This window comes from Alexandromys fortis, unplaced genomic scaffold, assembly GCF_014885135.2.
Source record: "Alexandromys fortis isolate MF-2015 unplaced genomic scaffold, M_Fortis_MF-2015_v1.1 scaffold_34, whole genome shotgun sequence".
Classification (NCBI taxonomy): Eukaryota; Metazoa; Chordata; class Mammalia; order Rodentia; family Cricetidae; genus Alexandromys; species Alexandromys fortis.
Window position 1 is genome coordinate 1900468 of NW_026067933.1, and position 22925 is coordinate 1923392.

Here is a 22925-nt window from a genome sequence, read left to right on the forward strand (position 1 = left end):
GAGAGAGAGAGAGAGAGAGAGAGAGAGAGAGAGAGAGAGACAGAGAGAGAGACAGAGAGAGAGACAGAGAGACAGAGACAGAGAGATGGGAGGTGGGCAGGGCCCTTTTAAAAGGGAGTAGTGAATGTGCACAGGAGTTGCTCTTAGTGGCTACAATTGAGGGTGTAGCCTGTCAGAGCAAAGGCAGGCCAGTACAGAGGCCTGAATACTAATAGGGATAGTGTTGAATCTGCAGAATACTTTTGGTACAATGGCCATTTTCACAATATTTATCCTGTCAACATATGAGAATGGAAGGTCATTTCATCTTTTGGTATCTTTAGTATCTCCTTAAGTTTATATTTTTCAGCATTCTAATGCCTTTACTGTACAAGTCTTTCCATTCCTTGGTTAGATTTATTCCAAGGGTTTTTTTGTTTTGTTTTGTTTTGAGGCTATTGTAAATGGTATTCTTAGTCAGTGTTCTATAGCTGTGAAAAAAAACACCATGACCAAGGCAACTCTTACAAAAGAAATTTAATTGGGGCTTGCTTGCAGTTCAGAGGTTTAGTCATTATCCTCATGGCAGGGAGCATGGAGGCATGCAAGCAGACACGTTGCTGGAAAAACAGCTGAGTTCCACGTCTGGATCTGCAGGCAACAGCAAGAGGCAACACAGGGTCTGACTTGGGTTTTTGACAATTTAAAGCCCACCACCAATGACACACTTCCTCCAATGAGGCCTGACCTACTCTAACAAGGCCATACCTCTGAATTCTTTTCAAGTAATGCCACTCCCTCATGACTAAGCTTCCAAATGCATGAGTCTATGGGGGCCATTCTTATTCAAATCACTACACACTATAACAGCAATAATGCTGCTATAAACTAGACACCAGAAGTTAATAAATAAAAAGTGCCAGGAATTCAGTTACTTCTTTTGGAATTGTTGGGCAGTGTGATCCCATAGACACCCAAACATTACAGGCTATTTCCACTGCTCTTTGTTACTTGCCCTCCAGTACTTGACCTTCAGTCTATTGCTGAAGACACCACCTATCTGAATCATAGAGCATGGAGAAATCAAGTTGGTACTGGCCTGGATTCATTACTAGTAGCTATCTTTCATAGTTGTAACCATGCTACCACAGGAGAAAAATAATCATCAGGCATATCCAGGTGGGAATCTTGTGAGCTATACTAATGACTGGCCTGGCAAGACCTTTTCATTAGATGGTGTAATAGTGGCACCAGATCATAGGAGTAACCAACTACTTTGTGACTGGATTTAAACCCCACTCCATCAGATGAATCCCAAACTGCCACCTTCACTGGACCAAGAGCTTACGGCTACACAGGCTGTAGGCAGGCACTATGGGTGAATCTTCTATTGTTTTGGTAAATGGACATATAATTAGACAACTCCTAATGACTTCTCTTTACACTCTTAGATATTTTATCTCTTAACCCTCATCTGAGAAGCATGTATTTGCAGTAGATGGTGATTAACAGGGAGACCTACAACTTGTCAAAGTGTTGAAGATAAGAGACTACAGAATGCTCAAACCACATTCATCCACTCATCCAAAGCTCAGATTTCATTGTGGGAGAGGAGATGAGAAAGGTCTAAGGGTCAGAGGTGGCAGATGACTATGAGGAAACAGTGTGTGGCTCTGGCCAGCAGAGCATCTGCACATATGAACTGACAGTTGATCGAGACAGCATGCACCAAACCTGTGTGTTTAAACACCAAATCTCAGCATAGAGTGAGTGTTAGTAATGAAATCCCACCCCTAACCATTGGGCTATAGGCAATTTTTAACTGCTGGGAGGAGAATTTAAGAGAGTGCTTCCTGGAAAGCTGACTGTACACCGGTAGAAAGCCACACATCTAAGAATATTTGGACAGCAAAATTTGGTCTTGGTGGTTTTAAAACAGTAATTTGAAAAAGGACACAAAGTTGGGTGAGTAGGGAAGGGAAGGTAGATCTGGGAAGAGTTGGAGGAGAGGGTGTACACAATCAAAACACACTGTATAAAAATCTCAAAGGAATAATAAAAAAATTTAAAAATACAAATTAAGTTTTAAGTTATATGCAGATGAGATAGTATCCTTTACTATCCATCAGTGATGCTATGGAGTCCTCCAGCATCTTCAGGTTGTCTAAGAACCCATTTGCTAACTCACCTGTAAATTGACCTTGAGCACATTATAATAAAGAACTAATCTCTCCCCTCTCTCCTTTGGAATAATTAAAGTAACAGCTATTGAATATTCATTAAAGCTAAAGAGCAGCAGCTGGAACAGAAGTAAGCAGCATCATGGGGGCCGTAAGATGCTTAGCACTTCACATCACTCCATGAGTAAAAGTATGTTGTAGGGGTTTGGGGACTAGACCATACAGTTGCAACAGCTATCACGGGTAATTCACTAACACTGAGTAAGAATTCAATTTCCCACTAAAATCAATGAGGAATGTAAATGGGTTGCAGACAACCTATCAATTCTTTAAAAGCTAGCCACAGAGTGACTTGTACTTAAAATGAATTTGAACAGGAGGAAAAAAAATAGTTTGTCAGCTTTATTTTTGATAACAAATAAAACATTCCACATTTAACTGGAGAACATATGTACCAGAACAAATTCTCTCAAGCTTCCCCACTTATACAATGCTTACACAAAAATGTGCACAGATGTTCTACAATGTGGACACTTTATACCCAGGCCCCTTGGAGGCTGCAGGAAAAGCAGCTGTGTTCATCTTCTCTGCAGCACCCAGCTCTGCTGTTTTCTCTCCGTAAGTGGGTTCTCCCACAGCTAACACGTCAGTGCCAGCAATTACGGCTACAACAGCTGAATGCCGTCGATCCTTGCGTGCTGCTATAACCACATTCTCCCACAGAGAAAGGTGTCACCATGGTTTAAATTATTAACATTAACCAGGGCAGTCGTGTGTCTCGCAGTACATGCACACTGACTTCTGTAAAGAAGAAAAACGGATCGCTGAAGAACAGAACAAGAAACACGTCCAAAGTGTAGCTACAGCAGCATGGAAGATATCTGGAAATATGCACTCACTTCCATAAATATGCTACTCCAAGGTTTTCTGTCAAAATGAAGGGTTTGCCTTAAGGGATCATAGAAAATCGAGACAGCAGAAAACAAAGTACTGCAAGAGATTTTGGTTCAGGGAAGGAAAAACCACATGGAAGGAGTAAATGCAAGAGTTACTTTTTTATTTGTTCTATTTCTATACATTTTAATATAGCAGATGAATCTTATAGTAAGGTAAAACCCCTACTCTCTTTAGCCTAGCTAACAAACTTCAAAATATGCAGTTGAAGGAGAATCAGAAGCTTATTTCCTGGACCAAGTCCAGTATCTCAAACTGGGCAAGAAGAACTTGAGATAAGAAAATGACTTGCCAAAGAAAACAAGGAAAGCTCTCTTGTGCTCTGGTAGAAAAGCTAGACTATCAAGAATAAGAGTCAGGACTTGCCGGGCTTTTGGAAACAAATACTGCTAATCCTCCTTGATCTCAAGATGAACGTGGAAAAAAGTATCCTTTGTGTACTGTAAAGAGGAACTTCCCCAACACGCTGCTCACATGTTCAAATGGGTAAGGAAATCTCATTTTCAATGAAATGTTCGTTTAAATTTTCATGCTTAAAGACTATCAAGGTATTGGGCAAAGCCCTGAGAAAAAATAAAGGGGTCAAAATGAGAACTGAAGTTGTAATTTTGTGAACAAATTACCATACTTAAAATTTTGTGGGGCTGGAGAGATGGCTCAGTGGTTAAGAGCATTGCCTGCTCTTCCAAAGGTCCTGAGTTCAATTCCCAGCAACCACATGGTGGCTCCCAACCATCTGTAATGAGGTCTGCTGCCCTCTTATGGTCTGCAGACATACACACAGACAGAATATTGTATACTGTATACATAATAAATAAATATTTAAAAAAAAATTTGTGGAAGATATAAAGAAAAGCATGATGATCATCCTAATTTTTAACCTTCAAGTCTAAAGAAAACAGACAACGGTGAACGAAAGCTGTACTGAAGTAAGAAATAAAGATTTCCTGAGGAGGAAAAGGGCAGGCAATGCAAACAAGAAATGCAGGCTAGCAAAACTGTGTGCAATGACTGGAACTCCACAGGTCTCTCACAAGTTCTGAGACACATTCCTACTGCCAGTCACCTGCCCTTCCAGAGTGTTTCTTGGTTTTCTCTCACATCTGTTTCCAAAGCAGTTCAGTGGTCTATGAGAGATGGCATTTTTAGCTCAAAAATTGCTTCTAATTTTGTGCATATTTTAAAATGAAAATAGAATTACATCGCTTTCTCCCTTCCCTCCCTCCAGCCCCTCCCATACCACCTTCCTACAGACACTCTCAAAATATTTTTAAATTGCTTTTCCTGGCTTGTTTCTTTGTTGGTGAAGAGGACCAATCCAGGACCTTGCACAGTTTAAGCAGGCATCTCTGGGCTCCGTCCTCGCTTCTTGGCTTGTACTAATTAACAGGCCTATATAGACTTATTGTATCAACAGTTTGGGTATTTTAGCATAATGGGATAAAACAACCTTTTTGGCAAAATATGTAGCCTGATCACTAAGGAAGAGAAATTATACTCCAAACTCACTGAAATAAATTTGATAACTGTGAAAAGCTGTAGAGTGTTTGAAGAATCAGGCTTAGATAAAATGAATGTAAAAATATATACTTCAATACTTGATCCTCTACACCCGCGGTTCTCCACCTTCTTAATGTGGTGGTGCTTTAATACAGTTCTGAATGTTGTGGTGACCATAAAACTATTTTGTTGCTATCTCATAACTGTAATTTTGCAACTGCTATGAATCATAATGTAAATATCTGATATGCAACCTCCATAGGGGTCAGGACCCACATGTTGAGAACCAATGCTTTACTCAAAGCCCCATATAACAAACAGATCATAAGCAATGAAGGTAAATGGCAGCCAGGCTTTGAGTAATCACTGTGTATCAGGTTATCTTACTTTACAGTTCTAAAGTAGGTGTAACTGTTCCTTCCTTATTATCCTTATGAAGGAGTAATTTCATTATACAGATGAGGAAGCTGAGACAGAAAGGCAATTCATGCATGTATTTAAAAGGTCTAACGGGGAACTTTCTCCTTGAGCCAACTTCAGCCTAAGTTTTTGGATACAAAAGATAGCTGGTTTGAAAATGTCAGGGATGAATCATTTTCCAAGAATTTCTGATGATGTCGGTCGGTTTTCACTGTACTTTCAGTTAATAAGAGGGTACATTTTTAATAACACATAAACTAGCAACTTCCAGTTTTGTTAGCTCTTGATTCAAAAGGGGTTTGCACCACTACTGGTGCCTTTTTAAAACCTAATTATTTTTATAAAGTCTTGCCACTTTTAAACATTAATTTCCCCTTAAAATGATGATTTGAAATATCTATATATTATTTGAGTACTCCTAAGAGTATATGGTTTCATCTTCCTTTGTAGATTTGTTCCTGGTCACCCAGTTTGACTATGGGCATTATAGGCAGCCTTGAAACTTTTATGTTTTCACTTCCCTGATAATGGTTTACCCATGTATTGAGAGCCATCATAGATTTACCAGAGTTTGTCATAAAATTTTAATATGTAAGTGTATAATTGAAATTGAGTAATTAGCAAACATCATTAGTACAATTTATGTGAGAAACTGAATCCTTAATATCAAGAATGTACATTTTATATAATTCATTGCAATCTGATTTATCATTTCTATATTCCAAATTTTTTAGTAAGGTTTTCTAGTTTTTCATTCAACCATATTATTTTATATTAACCTTTAATGTTCTTAAACACCGTAATGAAGAATTCTCAGTATTTACTTGTGCTGGGGATGTAGCTCAGTTGGCTGAATACACATCAGGCCTTGGTCCCAGCGCCTAGAAAACAGAACCATGAAATTAGCTTGTAAGGATAGATAGAACAGGTAAGGCATAGCCTTGTACATTCCCAAATGCATATGTTTATCTTGAACAGATAGACAAGATCTTTGGAATTCAAGACAGAGAACAACGTAGAGGGGTAATTTCCAATTCACAAGACAAGTAAAAAAGTGGCATTCAGGCAGGGCTCGTGGGAAAATTCGAGTGTAAATACTACACACACTTATCCCACAAGATCCGCCAGACGGGTAGAGGACGCCTTTGTAAGTGGGTCGGTTTTGGACACCTATGAAGATGTCTTTCCAGATCCCAGCAAAGGTCTGTTCCTCTACGCCCCCGGTGGCAGCCTGCACTGAGTTCGAGCATCCCGAGGCACAGGGCTCAGACCGAAACCCCGCCGGCTGATCTTTCCACCTAGACCTGACAGGCGGCCTGAGAGTCCCACTCCGGACAAACACCGGCCACGAAGACCGGACGCAAAGGTGTGCATCGCGATGGGGAGACGGCCGGTTCGGCGATGCGCCTGACTCTGCATCCCGGCCTCGACCTGAGTCCGCGCACGCGCGAGGCGGCCCCCGGGAGAGTAGCCCGCGACAAGACCCCCTCCAGGCTGAGCGGTGCCCGGGCCGCGCGGCTCCCGGAAGCGGGCGGGGCCTCGGGAGGCCACGCCCCCGGCTCGCCCAAGCGCGGGGGTGTCCGGCCGCGCCGCGTTTCCGGCGCGCTCCCCCGCGTCCCGCGTCCCGTGGTCTCGCCCGCCCCCGCTGCCATGTTGGATTGTGCGGCAGCCGCCGCCGCCGCCGCCGCCGCCAGAGGAGTGGACGAGCTGCGAGTTTAGCTCAGCCGCCGGAGTGCGAAGACAACGACCACCCGGGCCGAGCCGAGCCGGGAGGGAGCCGGGAGCTTCCCCGTCTGCACGCGGTCCCAGGGCGCCCGCCGTCAGCTCCTTCCCTCGGCCTCCGCTCGCCGGAGGAGCGGCGGGATGCTGTGCCTGTGACTGCCGGCCCGCGTCCCTGTCACCCCGAGTGGGACCGAGTGCTCGCCCACCTCCCGAGGAGACAGCCCTGGACGCTGCACCCCACCGGCGACACCATGAGCTCGGGCCAGCAGCCTCCGCGGAGAGTCACCAACGTGGGCTCCCTGCTGCTCACCCCACAGGAGAACGAGTCGCTCTTCTCCTTCCTCGGCAAGAAATGTGTGGTCAGTGGCCGAGACCCCCCGTCGCCACCCTCAGCGTCCCGTGGCGGGTTCGGGCTGGCGGGGGGGACTGGAGAGTAGGAGGGAGAAGGGGGCGGGCGCGGTGCGCGGCCGGGGTCCCGCTGCGGGCCAGGCCTCCAGCCTCCCCGGGCCCTGGTGCTGCCCTCGCCCTGCTCCCCGGGTGCAGGCCGGCCCGGCCGGGAGCCGCCTCCCCGAGCTGCAGGAGAACAAGGGAGTGTCACCTCTGCAGGCCTGCCCAGAAGTTCAAGTCGGGGTCCGCGCCCTTGCTGCAGGTTCAAACTTTAGACCACAAGGGAATTTTCTTCGTGCACCAGCAGCTTAATCTCAGGACGGAATCCCGGCACTGGCCCCTGCTTTACTTCCTACTTCTGGATCTGGGCTGTCTTCCCTAACAATGCTAGAGGTTTTAGGAGTGGATAGATGGGGGGGGGGGGGGGGGGGGGGGGGGGGGGGGGGGGGGGGGGGGGGGGGGGGGAGAAGCGCATCGGACTTTCGATCCTTCTGTAGGATTCCAGGAGAAGATAAAGTGGAGTGCAGGTTCACAGACGCCGGATCAGAGCTAGGGGCAGGAAATGCGCCTGCTCCCCATTGCAAAGAAACAGGGTTTAGTTCTCCAGCGTTCACGCCTAGGCCTAGTTTCTGCTCTACGCCCCACTGTTTTGTTCCCCCCCCCCTTACATTGGTAAGAAGGGGTACCGCTCAACCATGTGTAAAGAAGCCCCAAATTGTAGTAGTTCTTGACTATTGGGGTCAAAAGTGATTCTGATTCTGCGTTTGGTCCGTGGGGCCAATCCCAACTCCAGATGGCGGATTGGGAGCGAGCAGTTCTGTGGGAAGGGGAATGTGTGTTGTTGACGGAAGCATTCATTACGTTGGCTGCAGGCGCTTCTAGGGCTGGGAAGGTTCACCCTGGTTCAGGCGTTATCTTGATCTTGCCTAGGTGACTTTTGAGTTGAAGGGAGGGGGCGGGTTGCGGAGATTGTTGAACTGCTGGATGGCCCCTTGCTAGCAGCCGCTGCTGAGTGTGGAACCCAGGAAACACCCAGAGAAGTTTCAGCTGAGCGGGATCATGATATATTTTTCGTTAGCAGTGCTGGATAGGTCAAATCAGACTACACCTGCTTAAGAAATTAAGAGTAGACAATTTCTGGAAAGTTACCGGCTTAATTGTTAACTTCGTGAGGTTACTCTTTGTATCTACTTTTGCAGACTAAATCGTTCCATTGGACTTAAGATGTATTTCTTGTTCTAAAATTGAGACTTTAAAGAACACTAAGTCCACAACCAGAAGTAGCAAGCAGTGGTTCAAAAAAAAAAAAAAAAAAGATGGGGGAGTCAACTTTAAAGATGAAGAAAGTCCTTCCCCCTATATAGTATTTTAAACAGCTGAGAAAATGGAGCCCTTGGCCCCAAGTCACACAGTAATTTGGGAATGTAACTGGAACTGTGTGCCCAGTCCCTTTGTACTTTCCACTACATCATGTTGTTTGGAGAAGGTTTTTTCCCCTTAATGATTTGGTTATCAAAGTGGTGTTAAAGGAATAACTACTTCAATTTTATATAAGACTAATCTCACTGTAGTGTAAATTTCTTAACAAAGCATGACTTTTTGCGTGTTTTCGGTTTAGGAATGTTTCCAGCTCTTTTAAGGTGAGCTGCCTGCAAGCAGGGAAAAGGTCAATTTTGCTGGTTTCATTTAGCATACAGTCTATCAAACATTAAGTAGCTTAGTGTGTTCACATACCAGCCCGGTGAACTTCAGGCATGGAGGGCATTGCATTTATGTGCCAGTGTACTCATTGCTCAGAGCTTAAGTGTAGTGTTTACCCAGGGTTTCAAGGAAATGACACACGGGGGATATATTCTGATAGACAACGATAGCATGGCTCACAGTAAGCACAAGTGTTTTTGCTGAGTTGGTCAGTGCCCAATTTCTTTACATCGTACATTATTAATCAGCTTCACCTTTTGAATTGTAGTAATTTAAAACCACATTGTTGTTGCCTTGTCTTGTAAGATGAAATTGTTGTGAAAATTGGGAGACTGGTTTAATAGAGAGTGATATAAAATGGATGTTTTGGAATAATCTTTATAAGCTTTGCTCTCTTCTTTGTTGTTTAAAACAGCAGTGAATTGCATTGTTTCATAAACCAGGCAATAAATTTCTAGGACAGATCAAATGTAGTAAGCTGATGCATACATTCAGAGCTCAATCTATGAAGTCAAGAAATGAGACTAGTTATATAGTGCCAGATTTTAAGCAAGTTCTTCATTCCTCATTTCATCAAATAAAAGTGTATTGAGTAATTGAATGTTGAGGTAAAAAAAAAATCAAAATTGATGCTTGCCCTCAGGGAATTTAGTGTCTGATAGGGAAACAGCCTGTAAAGTGATGGGCAAGTCAATGCTTAAGTTCCTGTCCCAAGCAGAACTGCAGTCAGGAAATGGGGGTTTGAGCTCAAGGTCTCTTTAGACAAGCTCTTTAATGCTTTTAGAGATTGCAAATTTTAGAGATAGCAAACTAGGTTTGCTTTTCCTACATGTTAAATTGCAATGCTGTCTCATGAAGTGGGTGTGTTGGTCAGAAGTATATATACTACCCGAAAACCTATTATCAGAGGATGAGAACCATAGGGGAGAGTGGGAGAGGAGATAAGTAGTATCTCATCAGTTGGAAACGATTGGTTTTATGGAGGAAGTGAATCTTAGATATCTGTTGCTATGGTATAGTTTTAATAATTAGACTTTACGTATATTAGGGCTTCATTTAAAGTTAAATGTAATATGTGAATATGTGTTGTAACTTAACATTGGGTTATAGTTCTAATGGTATTATCACTTAGAGTATTGTCTCAAATTTAAAGAGCAAGATTCACTTATCTTTTTGACAAGGTTTCTCTGTGCCTTGACTGTCTTGGAACTTGCTCTATAGATAAGGCTGGTCTTGAACTCAGAGACCTCCTGCCTCTCTGCCTCCCAACTGCTGGAATTAAAGATGTGTGCCACTGTGCCCAGCAGGATTCATTTATCTTAATTGTGAAGTCTGTTGACTTTCAGGCAGAGTGATAGTTTGCTTGTGTAATTCTTGCCACGTGGAATTTAATTTGTGTAGTCCCAAATAAGTAGGGAGAGGGGGAGAGGAAAACCTGTAGCTAGTTCTCTCCCGCCTTCTTTGTTCTGAAAGGATTGAGGATGGTGAAGATTTGTCATTTTTTTCCTGCCATTTTGTTTGTTTGTTTGGTTTGGTTCTGTTTTGTTTTCACTGTTAGTGCTTCTTAGAATTTTTTTTTTTATTAATTAGTGTTAACCTTCATTTCCTTTACTTCTCGGCCCTTGTTTTTATTACTCATCTCCATTAGTTAAATTGTGTTTCCTGACTTTGTACACAGTTCTGAGAGATGGACCTAAAAAGCCTTGATACTTTTCTGTAGTTTTTACATCTCTCACAGGTGAGCGAATACTCTTGGTTGGGTAATTATAATTGCTCATTTGATTCAGCCTAAGGAACCTGGTCAGCATTTCTTACTGCTTGATCAAGTTGAAAAACTTCATACTCTTGGCAGATGTTATCTGGAGTTCAGTCCTTCTTTATTAGGTTTCCTTCTCCTGCTAAGCTAATATAGGTGGTAGGAGTGGCTGACAGTTGTTTTAAGTCACCCCCTGTGTGTGTAGCAGTTCTTAAATACATATAGAGGGAGACCTGATAATCTTCTTGAAGATGACCTGAATTAAGGCAGTAGTAGTAGAATGAAAGTGGGAAATTCTTTGACCTTGAGGAGTGAGGAAAGAAAATTTCATGTCATTTGTAATACACAGCCGTGAAAAATGCCCTCCTATAGTGTAGGAAGAAGGTGAGCACCAAAGTATGATGCCGTGTGGACTAAGTGAGCAGAGAGTTGGGGAGAACATAAGCTACATTGTAAGTCTGGTCATTTTTAGTTCTCAGAGTGGGTGCGTTCTCAACTCAAGCATCTGGATCTCCAAGAGGCTCTTACTAAAGGGTTTAAAGAATTCCACAGTTAGATAAATCGTGCTGCCACCTATGAAATACTTGAGGAATTTATAGAAGCGTATGAAGAATGTTGTTATTGATACTATTCAGTGTTTGTTTACATTTCCTAATGTAAAATGATAAGGGGATTTTAGGGTTAAAAATTGCTTTGATTTAGGTAAATCAGTTCTAACAATTTTGTTTACAGTTAGTTCAGTATGAAGTCTCTAAAGGTGAGCTTTTGAATCCACCTCTGAAGAGTTTCTGAAGCTCCGTACTGTGTCCTCTTAAGCCCATCCCTGCCTACTAGTTCTGCCACTGCTTGGCTAGTTCCCATTCTATTATGGGACAGTGTTGAGTATTTTATATAAAATACATAATTATAAAAGTTATCCTTTATTTAGTGTAAAAATACTACTTAATGGTTAATACCAACCTACCCAGTCTAGAAATAAAATGAAGTGTACTAGACTAATACACCAGGCTTGGCTAGGACTTTTTTTTTTATCAACCATGCTGGAATTTGTTGGCTGAAGTTCTGAAGAGGACAATTCCACCTGTAGTGCTGCTGAGCAGTTTCAGTCATGAAACCAGCATTGTAGACTTCAGAAACAGAATATGTATTTTATTTATTTATCGAGGAAAGGTTTCTGTCTGGCCCCAAGCTTGCAATGTTGGCGTGATTGCGCGTAATTCCTAGCTCTTGCCTTCAGCCCCAGAGTTATGGGATTGCTAATATGTACATCACAGCCTAACCTTTAGGGCGTAAAGCATGATTTATTTCGAGTTTATAAAAATTGGGAAGACTAAGTTTCAGATGAAACACATGCTGATAGTATTTCATTTATCTTATTTCTGTGCATATTCCATAGATTTTAAATAAATGATTTTAACACAAGTATGATGTTAGCTTTTTCAATTTTAGGTAGAAAAATAATTTTAAAAGAGCAGATAGTTAGACTGTATCATATATTATTTTGGAGGTCTAGAAGCCACAGCTTTTTTCCAGCAGGTGATAACCTAGTATTATGAATGCAGTTCATTTTTACTATAAAAATTCTTTTTCACCTTTATAAAGTCTGTACTGCTATTTGTAACCAAGTCTTTACTGGCTTACTAATAATCTAAAATAGTAATTCTTTAACTGTTATTAGTTATTAGAAGCTGTTTGGCGTCTTCAGCTGTATTCACAAATGCTGCATAACAAATTAAAATCATGTTTATTTGCTGCATTACTGTCAATCTTAGTAGAAGTAGTAGATGATTCCATCATTTTAATGGTAATAAATGATAGTGAGAAAACAAATAGAAAACTCCAATTTCACTTTTTTGTTTTAAGTGTGTGACACAGTGGTAAACTGCCTAGCATATGGCAGGTTTGGTATTCCTAGGATGGCCAAAAGTAGTCAGGAAAACTCACTTTAGAAAGTAGAGTCAGGTGAGAATTATGTAGTAAGTTCATATTTTAATTACTAACATTTAATTCATTATTCTAGACTCTAGGGTTTCTTTGTAGTAGTAATCATTTAGTCTTGTTTTTAATTTATTATTGAAGACCATATCATATCTGTAAAAGAAATGCCCATTGAGATTTGCTAGATTGACACAAAGGGGAAATGAAAGAAGTCTAGAAACACATAACAATGTATTGGGATTATCACAAAGCTATAGGCTTAGTAACAGTTTAAGTTTTTATTTATAAAGTTAAACTTTTACCTTAGAAGCTAGAACTGTTTACAAAGTCCTTACCAGATCTGTAGTTTCACATTGTAAAAAATTAAATCTTTTCCATAGTATTGATTATAGAAGTTTCGGTTTCAGGGTTATTGAGGGGACAGTCTAGTTCTTGTTAGCCTTGGCCAATATTAGAGAGGTATGGCATTTTACTTCTGGTTGCTGTGACACTGCACGTGGAACAGAATGATTACGGTTTCGGCCCATCTTAGGAAGGCATGGCCGCAGACCAGTGAGGCAGTGCGGGTGGGGTGAGCACATGCTATTTCTTGGCTTGCTTTCTCCTTATGTCATGTTTACTCAGTTGGGGGCCCCCAACCTACTGGATGTTGCTGCTCATTTAGTATGGTTCTTCCCTATCTCGGTCTGGAAATGCCCTCACAGGTATGCCCAGAATGTCTCTCCCTAAATCATTCTAAATGCGGTGACGTTGACAATGAAGATTAACAATCACAATGATTTTTCAAAAAGAGATGCTTTGTTTACCCAAAAAGTGGTATTTTACATATTGTGCATCTTAACCTTTTTATGTTAGTGGTATATTTCCTTGTCCATTTATTCCTATTGTATTCTTTTTATTCTTGCATTTAATGCCATATCATTACTTTTATGAAGTTACAGTTATATGTAATTTTTTGGTCTGCATTGATGCTATAACAAAATACCACAAATCAGGTAGTTTATAGAACAACTTATTCTCTCATTGTTCTGGACCTAAAAATCTAAAATCAAAGTACTAGCAGGGTTTGTTCCTTCTGGAGAAACAGAATGAGTCTATTTCTTCTAGTGTATAGCAGTTACTGACAATCCTTAAGATTCCTTGATGCCAGTCTCTGCCTGTACAAATAACATGGCATGGTGTGCTCACTCTTCTCCATTTATAAAGGACAGCAGCCATATTGCATTAGGGCCAGCCGTAATGACCTTATTTTATCTTGGTTATACTTGTAAAGATCTCTTTTCCAAGTAGGATTGCCTTCACAGATAAGAGGGTTAGGATTGCAAAGTAGCTTTCTGGAGGACACAGTTCTAGTTAACATCAGTATGTATTTTGACTTTCAAAAGAAAGGTTCAGTAATGTAATAAACATTCAAATGTGTTCTTTTCAGTATTTATATCCAATAAGTTATAAGGAAGAAAACTAGGCCACACCATCAAAAGTACTATGTGGGTAGATAACGGCCAACTGCCCTCCAGGCAGTTGCTACAAACTACATTTTCCTCAGCACCGGGTATTTAGAAAATGTCTTACTCGTGAAAGAGTCTCATTGTTTTATTTGTAGTTTTTGTGAAAGTGAACATCTATCTGTTGAGCATGCATATTGTTCTTAGGCCATTTGTTTTTCTCTTAGTGATTTGGAAGAAGTACTCGATAATAGTTCGTATCATACTATTTTGGAACCTTGTTTACCTTTTGCTAAAATTATCTTGATGCTTGTGGTCACTGTAAAAATCTTAAATTTTCCTATGAGTATTACCTTATTACATCCCCCCCAAAAAAGTTTTATTTTCATTTGGTTCAAGGTTTGGGAGTGACTGGCTCCAGGAAGCTTACAAAGTTGTGTAGTGGCAGGAGAGACTCAGGCATCAGCTGACTGCTCCAGAGTCCAGGACTTCTGGTAGTACTTGCGGATGTGCTTCTTAGACTTCCCCAGGGACAGCTGGGCCTGGACAGCACTGTCTTCTTAATAAGCTTCATCTCCTCATCTGGAAGTAGCCCTTGTGGAAATCTCAAAGATGAGAGATCCAGAAAGCTCTGGTTCTTCCCAGGATCACTCCCATGGGCTCAGTTTCACCCCATTCAATCTAGAGGATATTTCTGTATCTCCTGAACAGCACAGCTATGGAGCTGGTTTTGCATCTTGTATAGACAATCTTGAGCCATCTTTTCTTCACAGGACTTTAGGAGTAAGGGCCCTGTTCATCTAGAACTACATTGTCTGAAAGAAATTGTTGCCCAGAGAGAGGCAGCTGTAGGGTTCTTGAAGGTTCAAAATAACCAGGGGTTTCCTGTAGCCTCCACCTCTGATCATGCGTGATCAGTAGTATGGGAGGTAATCAGAATAAGATGGTGGTGGCCTGTGCTGGGGCTGGGGAAAAGTGCTGCTGGAGAGAAGATCGGAAGTTTAAAAGGAGGGAGTCCCAGGTCTGTTCTGTAGAAATATTGGTGAAACAAGACCCACATCTAGGACCTTGGGGTAAATACTTGTATATCAAGTTTATTAATTAATTAAATAGATTTATTAATTTATATTTTTTACCTTTTGGAAATGGTACTTTGAGTTTCCAGGTGTACTTAAAGCTAATTTTACATTCTCTTCTGTTTCTTTTGCCTGCTGCTTGTCTAGTACCAGTTTCAGTTGAGTGTAACTTTGCAGTGGTGATACAGCTGGATTAGAGTAAGGCTGTTATTACCTCTGTGTGTCCTCATACTTCATTTTGCTTGTACCTAATACGCAGTAAAACTATGCTCTTTCTACCCATCACATCAGAAAATAGTTGTTTTGATTTATAATAGCATTGGATTAGGTTAATTAGAAAGAATTGATACTCTGAGGTTTCCTGTTGGTTTCACTTCTTGTTGCTGTGACCAAAAGCATTCTTAGGGGAAAAGAATTTATTTCCGATTACAGACCATCATAGCAGGGGAGTCAAGTCAGTAGATAGATAAAACAGCTAATCTCATATCAGTTAACATAATTAAGACTATCCCAGTAGACTTGCCCACAGGCCAAACCAATCTAGACAATCTCATCTGGATTCTCTTCTCAAGTGATTGTGGATTGTGCCAAGTTGATAATTAAAACTCTGAATCTCCTTTACCATTTTGTAATTTTCTTAGGCGCTAGTCTTTAAGTATAAGAGTATTGCTCAGATATGCTTGTTTAAATAGTATTTAAACATACATGTATGTATACACACACTGCTCTGCCCAGAGTTAACAGAGGTTCCTTCTGGTTTTTCCTAGTATGATTAGGCTCCACTTTAAGCTCTTCTCAGTGCCTTGAGTCCCATCTTTTTTTTTGTGTATATCTACATATGCATTCTGCATTTTATCTAAAAGGAACCACTAGGCAGTTTTATGAAGAACAGATATATCTGTCTCTTGCCTTTTAAAAATCATTATTATGGGTCTTAAATGGATGAAAAGTAGGGTAGAATAACAAATTATATGTACCATGGCCATCAACAGATAGATGGCCTGTCTTGATTGCTCTGTGTCTCCCCTCACCCTTTCCTGGGTTGTTTTTTGTTTGTTTGTTTGTTTGTTTGTTTTGTTTTTGTTTTTCACTGTATAGCAGCCCTAGCTGTCCTGGACTAGCTCTTGTAGACCAGACTGACCTCAACCTCACAGAGATCCCTGCCTGCCTCTGCCTCCCAAGTGCTGGGATTAAAGGAGTGCACCACCACCGCCTGGCTTCTGAATTGGTTAAAGAGACTCTTCAGCAACATATGTCTATCATCCAGTCATTCTGGTGAAAGATTTATCAAGGTTACTATCTTTTAAAGTAATCAGCTTTTAGTTCCATTGATTTTACAGTTTTGTTTTCTGCTTTATTAATTTCTGTTCTGGTTATGTTATTTCCCCGTGCTTACTTTGCATTTTCCAGGTTTTCATAAGGCAGCAGTTATTAAACTGATTATGGCCTATATTCTTATTTTTCAAAGCTTCATTTGGTTCTTATTTCATGTTTCTGTAATATGTCTAACCTTATTGTAGCTTTAATATTTGGAATACAATATGAAGTCCTTTACTGATTGTATACTAAGACCAATTTTTCTTGACTTCTAATTTCTGTTGAGCTATGTTCTTGCTTTTGTTATAGGCTTGGGAAGTTTTAGTTAATAACAATTATTCTAAAGTTTAATTTTCCTTAAATTTTTATAAGGTTTTTTTTTTTTTAAATTTTATGTATCTATACAACTACACATTCACATACACTGTGTACATGTGAGTGTGTGTATGGAGGTCAGAGGTCACTTTGACTGACGGATTCAGGGGCTCATCATTTGGGCTAAACTGGGGAGTCAGTGAGTTCTGGAGATCAGCTTGTCTTCACGCCTATAGTAGTGGGTTTACAGAGAGTGTTAGTGCTCATTTTTCTCCTTGTTATGTAGTTGGAGACCCTGGCCCATAGAAAGAAGCCTCCCATGTTTAGGGCAGATAACACTCCAGTCAGCCTAATCTAAAGAATACCTCATAGGCATACCTAGGGAGAGGTATGTTGCTATGGAGATTCTAATTTCTTTACATTTACTTACTTATTTTGTGTTTGGGGGCGAAGAGGGACATGGTGAGTGTGCCCCTGTGGATGTGGAGGTCAGAGGACAATTTTAGGGAGTCTGTTTATTCTTTCCACCATGTGAGTCCCAGAGATGGAATTCAGGTCCTCAGGCTTGGCAGCAGGTGCCTTTAACCCATTGAGCCCGTTAGGCTGCCCTTTGCGAAGATTCTAAGTCTCAGCAAGTTGACAGTAAAAATTAATGATGATAGTGGTCCTGTTATTTTCCTACTCTGAAGAACTTTTAACATTTCTGGTACGTCAGTCTTACTAGCAACAAATTCTCTTAATTTGTTTTGAGAAACTATTTCTCCTTTACCTTTAAAGGAAAATTTGCCGGATTCAGAATTCTAGGTTGAGGATGTTTTCCCTAACATTATAAGTACTTCCATTATTTTTACTGTTTGCATGATTTCTGAAGACAGTTCATTGTAATTCTTGTCCTTATCCCGCATGAGAAAACATTCTTCAGTATGAACTCTTACAATTATTTGAAGCACATTTAGGGAACTCTTACCATTTGAACCTATCTATATTATATTTTTCTATGTTTTGAGAAAGGTACAGGCAAGTTTGTGGGGATTTTATCTCTTTGGTTAATTTTTTCTAACTATAGTTTTATTTGTGTCCCAAAACTGTGCTCATAATACATGCCCAGCCAGTGCTCTTGAATTTGGCTCAGGCATCCACTGTTGGACTGTGTGGAGATCAGAATTAGTTTCATGCATGGCCTTGTACATTACCAGAGGACTCAGTGGTAGTGTAGCTCTTTAAGCTGACTTTTGGTATTGTTCCATAAGCTCTCTCAGCCCAACCTGTTCGTTTCTAAAAACAAGCTTCTTCACAGAGTGCTAGGAAACAGCTTAAAGTAATCCAGAAAGTTATGTAATACACAGCTGTGAGGTTTGGGAAAGGCTCTGATAGCAGTCAAGTGACTTATTTTAAAAATTCCTTTTTTCATGTTAAAAACAGTGCTCAGTGTTGAAGATTCACTATTGTGATAGCCTGGTGGTAGCGACTAGCCATGTGGCTGCTAGACAGCTGAAAGGTGATAAATTCAAACTGAGATGTTCTCTGGACTGCAAGACAAAGTACAGAAAGAGTGCATCATGCTATATTATTGCGCTTGATTAATGCTAATAGCATTGTAGGAACTTTGGTTTTATTTAAATAAAGTTTGATAAAACTAATTTCACTTGCTCTGTTTACACAATAACTCCTTAAACATTGGAAATCCCCTATTACCTATCATTTCTACCGAGTAGTACATACTTAGGTAGGTCGCAGAGTAAAGTCAAGATCAAAGTAGTAATAACCTATGAATTCTTATGCAGGAATAGTACTTATATTTTTGTCCAAATCATATTAATAGGTTTTGTTTTACATGAATTACTAAATAAATGACTACCCACACATGCACTTACTCTCAGCTGACACAATCCGGAGGCCACTTATCCATTCATTCTTTTATGGACATTATTTCATGTCAGTGACCATGTCACTGACAAAGGTCATAATTATCATGTGGCCCTAATGCTTCCTGGGGAAAACATTAAGTCCATACATTCTAACAGTATAAGTGCATGTTTCAGGCAGGGAGCAGGTGTTTGGTGAAAGCTATTTTTGAACCTGTAACTCTCCTGCCTCAGCCTTCCAAGTTGTGGGGATTACTGGCATGTAGCACTGTATGGCAGACATCGGTTATTTATTTTACGATGATAATTTCCAAGAAATAGGGCTGCCTAGTTAAAGGAAAAGAACTTTTAAAACTTGACTTTACATTGCCAAATTGTGCTGCATGATAAGTTGTGCCTCTTACAATGACATTCTAGTATGTGCTTTGTAGTTCTTGATAGTTCCTAAGCCCCCTATAATAGCAAGCAAATATAAGGACCAATTTTATTTTACTGTATGTAAATGGTGTGCATTTCAAAATATTTCATTAAATGCCAAAAATGCTTTTTGTGAGCATTCTTAGAGAAACCTAATTTTCAAATGAAATGACAAATGAGGTGTATATAGTAGTATACTTTCAATCAAGTTTGTACATTTTTTGATAAGTGAGGAGTTATATTTCTTTTAAAAAGGAAGTAAAAATAGGTTAATATATTGTTAAATGGAACTTCTCTATAAGTTAGTTACTTTGAAACAGGATGTATTAAACAAAGAAGTGATCAGTGTTCTGTGATTTGCTCATCATTTTAAAAGTTAAGTTGTACAGGTTGGCTATAGTGGTGCTACTTTTAATCCCAGCACTCAGGAGGCAGAGGTGGGCAGATCTCTCTGAGTTCGAGGCCACCCTGGTTTATATAGCAAGTCATAGGATAGCCAGAGCTACATAGAAAGATTCCAAAGAACAAAAGACAATTAAAAAAAAAAAGACAGAAAAGTGGGGCCTGAGAAGATACGGCTCAACATCAGGACTGGAGTTCAGTTTTGGATTCCCACTGTTCTTGTGTTTGTTTGTTTTTACTCTTGAGGGGCCCACCACCCAGCACCCAAATAAATACAAGAAGACTTATTCTCACATAGGAATACAGGTCTTAGCTTGGCTTGTTTTTAGCCATCTTTGCTAACTTAAATTATTTGGTTTCTCTTTAACTTTGCTTTGCCTCTGGGCTTTATACCTTTATTCTATGTATCTTTCTTTCCTTCTTACTCTGTGGCTGACTGGGTGCCTGGGCCCTAGGGTCTTTCCTCCTCTTCTAACTCCCTGCTCTCTTCCCTAGATTTCTCCTTGTATGTATTCTCTCTGTTCACCATCCTGCCTGTTTCTCTCTCCTGCTTAGCTACTGGCTGCTCAGTATTTTTATTAGACCAATCAGGTGTGTTAGGCAGGCAAAGTAACACAGCTTTTCAGAGTTAAACAAATACAACATAAAAGAATGCAACACATCTTTGTATCATTACAGAAATGCTCCACAGCATAAATGAATGTACCACATCTTAAACTAATATTTCACAACACCCCACTACTCACATAAAAGGTGGGCTGGATTGTCAGTAATCCCATCTCTAAGGTGTAAGTGTGTGTGGTTGGTGGAGGTGATAGACATGAGGGATGGAAACAGGAGAAACACGATCCCCAAGGCAAACTGGCTAGCTAGACTAGCTGAGTCAGTAAGCTCAGGGTGCTCTGGGTGATTCTGCCTTCTTAAATATAATAGAAAAGGATTGAAGAAGGCACCCAAAGTCAACTTCTGGAATCCATGTGCACACATATGCAAACATGCATACTGCACACGTGCAAAAGTTTAAGGTATAATTTACATAAGGTAAATATGCAGATGTTAAATATTAAATTTGACAAGTGATATACTGTGTAACTATTCCCTTCAAAATAAGCTTAAGAGTATTTAATGCTTCAAATTGTGTTTCTGTTCAGTTGTTTTCTTTTCCTGTCATTATAACTTTGTTTGGCTACTTAGACATTTTTCATTCAGCATATTTTGAAATTGTTACTACCTACATTTTCATTCTTTGCTTGGCAATATTTTCTTGATGAATATACCATGATATGTCTATTCTCATATTTAAATCATTTATAGTTTTGAATTAGATGCTTACAGTGTTTCTGACTTACAGAAGAGGCTGCCGTAATTGTTACACTCTTCTGTTTATGCACATCTTCTGTTTCCAGTGAGTACCTGAAAGAATTGTGTTCTCAAAGGGTAGATGTGACTTTATCTTTATAAAGCCAGTGGCCTTGCCAATTTTGACTTTTCAGTGACTTTGAGTTAATTTGTCTTCAACGTTTGGTATGTGCTGTGATTTGGTTGCTGATAATGAATGTGGGATGTTCTCAGGTGACTCTTAATTGTACTCTCTTGAGGACTACTGGTGTTGAATACCCTGTCATATGACTGTTAGCCATTTGGTTCTTTATTGGTTGGCTTGTCTGCTGTTTGTAATGCTTTCTAGCTATTCTTTGTGTATTTGAACATATGACAGCACTTAGAAATGTGAACTTCTACAGTGTCTTACCTGGGTTGTCCCAGTGATGTCTTTTAGTTGGCTATTTATTTTAATTATCATAAGGACTATTTTTATTGCTAAGAGAGCTTGGCCTGTGCTGGACTCACAATGACAGTTTACTAGAAGTTTTGTGAGCCTGGACTTTTCTGTTTAGTCTTATGATTCACCTTTTTCTTTTCATAGAGAGTAAAGAAAAAGAATTCTGTGGGGTTCAAGTTTTTTCTATTTGCTAGTTCATTCAGTACTAATAACAACTTGTAACTAGCCACACTAAACAATGATAATATCCATAACCCAACCAAAAAAAGCACTCACCTTATCTCTTGGGAATGTGGGCATCATGTTTTTAAATTTATTTCCTGCTGTTTGGGGTGGTGGCATCTTAAGAGAATTTTGAAAAGAAAAATTTGGGGTTGTCAAGTCCTGGGAGAGGGAGCTGTATCATTTGTTGTTCAGTCTCTGCATAATGGGAAAGTGCATGCTCATCCCAAGTCCTGGCTAGAGTAGCCTGTGAGGCTGGACCATCTCAACTAGGCACCTCAACATTGTTGTGAGCAGATTGTAGCCCAAACCAGGCGTTAGGTGGTGCTTGTCACTTGAGTGTCATTGTCCTGTCCTGGAGTCATCATTGTGGGATCCCATCATCTTCTTGGGGACTTTAGAGATCACATTAGGTCAGATTATTCTTTTCTCGGTAATTTTTTCCGAGTTGTTCTCCCTTCTTGGCTGCTTATTTGTCCAAAGGTCTTTAAATTCCTCAAGATGATGAATTTTATTTCCTGAAAAGACAAAAACAAAACTTTCCCCAACCCTGACTTTGGGGAGTTTTTTTTTTTGTTTTTTTTTTTTTTTTTTTTGGCAAATTATATCTGATCAAATGAAAAGCATTTGTGAGTTTTATAAATTAGTTTAGATTGAATGGTCACCCTGTTTGGTGAATTATCACCTCTTCTAATCAAAAGGTCTCTCTCGTTCAAGTTTAATCTATCAATTTTGATTTATGATTTCTCTTGAAACTTCAGTTTTATATTTTAAAGCTGCTCTGATTTTCTCCATAAGTTGAGGAAACTCTCATTATGAGTAGATGTTAAATTTTGCCCCATCATTTTCTTATCATTACTGAGATGACAATACTATTTTTTTCTTTGTTCTTTTGTTGTTAATGTGAAGACTTAAAATGCTGAGACTGTTTGTATTCCTGGATAAATAAACCTTATGTGGTTATGATTGTTATTGTTTTCTGTGTTGTGTAGAATTGTGGACTCCATTGTGAGTCTGTTTGGTTTTAAGATTTATTCTCTTCAGTTGGTCTTTATATCTGTGACTGAGAAGATTAATAAACATGTTTTAGTTTCCTCTTGTATGAAACCAGTGCCTTAAAAAAATACAATTAGTATCTCATAATGATACAAGTATTCTAGTCCAAATAGTTGTTAATAATTTTATTTGGGATTCTGTAAAGAAGAAAGTCATAAGATATTTCAAAGAAGTAGTTTCATTTTCTTTTTTATAAATACCCCAAAACAAATTAAAAGCAATGCTTCCTGAGGGTAAACAGGAGATATCTCATGTTCTGCATTGACACTTTCTGTACCTGGGTATGTCTCCTCAGTGGCATTGCACTTCTCTAACAGGCCTGAGATCTTAGGTCCAGTACCCAGCACCACTTAAAGAAAATCAAAATGACATGGTTTTCAGTTAGTTCATTTTCTTCCTTTAAACACATTTTAAAAATCAAATACAATACCTGTTATATTTTTGAACATGAATTTGTATATTAATAGATAACAGGCAAGAGGAAATCATGAAA

General features: G+C 39.9%; 1 protein-coding gene across 1 annotated transcript in view; it reads left to right on the top strand.

The window, feature by feature from the left end:
* Nucleotides 1-6893: 6893 nt before the first annotated feature.
* The window catches only part of Wasl (WASP like actin nucleation promoting factor), a 49616-nt gene continuing 33584 nt past the window's right edge, over nucleotides 6894-22925 (top strand). The window contains exon 1 of the mRNA XM_050145906.1: nucleotides 6894-7114. Coding sequence (XP_050001863.1) covers nucleotides 7007-7114 — 108 coding nt within the window. The 5' untranslated portion in view covers nucleotides 6894-7006. The remainder of the gene's footprint in view (nucleotides 7115-22925) is intronic.